The following is a 2,790-nucleotide window of genomic DNA, read 5'->3' as shown; positions in this document are numbered from 1 at the left end:
TATATTCTTCATCTCAAGTTTCTGTAAAATTGTAAAAATAAAAGATAATGTATGAAATATTTTATAATTTTATTCAAAACAATACTAATATTTATTTTCATTTATTATTTATCAAACTGAAATGTTACTCTTATCCATGCATCAGTTAAAATCCATAATTTCTTTTAATTGTTAACGGACATGCTAAGTTTTGTTCTCCATATGAAATTAATATATCTTTTAATTTTGTGTGAAATTGTCAAATAAACTACAAATTTGAACGATCAAATAACAGTATTAAAAATAAATATTTAATTAAAATTAAAATATATTAAAAATATGAAAATGATCTTGCATTTATGGAAATCATATATTTCTACAAGAATTTTATATTTAATATTTGAGGATATATCATTTTATAATTAATTTTAAAGAGAAATAAATTTTAATATATAAAATCTCTTACAGAAGGCAACGACACTGCAAGGTTCAATTTTATAAATAGCCCTTAGTGGAACCTCTCAAACACATCCAAGAATACATCACAGTTCTTTCTAATTCTTCCACATAGTAATAGCATAAAATATGAGTTCCTTCCAAGTTATCTCCACCACTATAATTCATGCACAAAATCACTCAAATGATCGTACAATCGATCTAACACCATGGGATCTACAATTCCTCCCATATGGAGTCAACCAAAAGGGCCTTCTTTATCACCACCCTTGCAAATTAGATACCACAAATCAAATTCAACGCCTCAAACACTCTCTTTCCACTACCCTTGAATTTTTTCCACCTTTCACAGGTCGTCTCAAAATCACGGAACACGAAGATAACACTATCTCATGTTCTATACTGTGTAACAACGAAGGTGCACTCTTTATTCACGCCGAAGCAAAAAATATTAGTGTTTCCGACATTCTTGAACCTATTTATCTTCCTCGTGTTGTATACTCAATTTTTCCACTTGGCAAAGTCAAAAACTATGAAGGGACATCACAACCATTACTTGCTGTCCAAGTAACAGAGTTAACTGATGGCATCTTTATTGGTTGTACAGTCAACCATGTGGTCGCTGATGGTAACTCAATTTGGCACTTCATCAATTCATGGGCCGAAATTTCAAAGGGGGCTCTTCAAATATCGAAAACCCCATCATTCGAACGATGGTTTCCAAAAGGTACTCAACTTCCCATTCGATTTCCTTTCTTAGTGGAACCACAAAATAATCACTCTAATGATGATAATGATGAAGAAGAATCACTCAACCACTCAGAGAGAATGTTTCATTTTACAAAAGAGAATATTGCAAAACTAAAATTCAAAGCAAACTTAGAGACTGGTACAAAGAACATATCTTCATTGCAAGCAGTTTTCACTCACATTTGGCGCTCTGTTATACGTTGCAAAAACCTTGACCCGCAAGAAAAAGTTAATTATATGATGGTTATAGGCGTTAGGCCAAGGTTTATTCCTCCGTTGCAAAAGAATTATTTTGGTAACGCTGTCATAGATTGTGAAGTTACCATGAAAGTTTGTGAATTGTTGGACAACAATGGACTTGGTAAAGGTGCTTGGGAGATGAACAAGATAATTGCTTTGTACTCTGACGAGAAATTGAAAAGTCGTTATGAAAATTGGTTAATAACTCCTAGTTTTGCTCGCCATGGTGTTGTGGCAAATAGTAATTCATTGGCGCTTGGTAGTTCGCCTTGGTTTGATGTTTATGGTAATGATTTTGGTTGGGGAAAACCAGTGACAGTTCGAAATGGAGGTGCGAATAAAAGAAATGGAAAGATTTATGTGTGTGCTGGTGCAGAAGAAGGTAGTATGAATTTTGAAGTTTGTCTTCCTTATGATATTTTGGAAGCAATTGGAAATGATTCTGAATTTATGGATGTTGTGTCTAGCTAATCTTCGGTATACCATTTCAGTTTTAGTGTTTTTGTGTAACATGAATAATGATGCCAAAGTCTTAATTTGTTGTGTATTTTTTTCATAGTGTAAACAAGGTTTGATGTTTCCAGTTTGTAGCTTGGACTAAGTTGTAGTATGTATGTTTGGTAAGAACTCAATTTTACGTGATTAGAGTATAAATAAATAAATAATAAAATATGTTTGTATTTTCTTAAATATCTTAATATTTAGTTTTAGCATTTTGACATTTGTGATTAAGTTTAAAATATTATTTTTTTAAACTATTACCGGTGTCGATGACGTGTCAGTGTAGTGTTTCCGGTATCCGTGGTTTAGACTCATCATATTTGAACATGGTCTCCTAAATTTTGAAATTAAAAAAAAAAGTTTTAATCATTGATATTTTAAGAAAACAATTAATAGGGAATTAACTTTGTTTGATCGTTTTTAAAAAACGGTTGCGTAAAGGTTTTTGCGATTTCGATCGGTACAGATGTATTGTGGCCGTCGCAATATGAATTAATGACAATTTATTCTTCAATATAGAAAATGGTGAAAACGGTATCGATATCGATATCTGTCAAAACCGTTTTGTCACGGTCGTATTCGTAGTTGCAGACCTTTTTTAAAACCCTAGATTGATCTGACATATGAGTTTTTAAGTATGGGCTATTTCTATAGGATAAAATTAAAACTTAAGTTGTGAGTTATTTTATTGAGTTTATGGAAATCAGCTGAATACGGCTTATGAATATGTCATAAGTTGTGTCTGGAAACTCTTTCAAACTGTCTTACAAGGGCTTATGTTTGTAATATAGATTATTTCAGAGAAGACAATCCAGTCAGACCCTTAAGTGGATCCAATTATTGGGCCCACTTACACGAGGAAAC

At 32.1% G+C, this 2,790-nt stretch overlaps 1 protein-coding gene across 1 annotated transcript; it reads left to right on the top strand.

The window, feature by feature from the left end:
• The first annotated feature begins 521 nt into the window (after positions 1-521).
• LOC131641014 (uncharacterized acetyltransferase At3g50280-like) lies at positions 522-2,067 on the top strand. The gene has a single exon (XM_058911351.1). The coding sequence runs from the start codon at positions 565-567 to the stop codon at positions 1,894-1,896; it is 1,332 nt and encodes a 443-aa protein (XP_058767334.1). The 5' UTR covers positions 522-564; the 3' UTR covers positions 1,897-2,067.
• Positions 2,068-2,790: the final 723 nt, after the last annotated feature.

Source organism: Vicia villosa, unplaced genomic scaffold (assembly GCF_029867415.1).
Source record: "Vicia villosa cultivar HV-30 ecotype Madison, WI unplaced genomic scaffold, Vvil1.0 ctg.003455F_1_1, whole genome shotgun sequence".
In the NCBI taxonomy this organism is placed as follows: Eukaryota; Viridiplantae; Streptophyta; class Magnoliopsida; order Fabales; family Fabaceae; genus Vicia; species Vicia villosa.
The sequence above is the reverse complement of the archived record's forward strand: the minus strand, read 5'-3'. Positions and strand labels throughout refer to the sequence as shown.

Coding starts and splice junctions, on each gene's coding strand:
- LOC131641014 (XM_058911351.1), top strand. CDS start 565: ATGAGTTCCTTCCAAGTTATCTCCACCACTATAATTCATGCACAAAAT.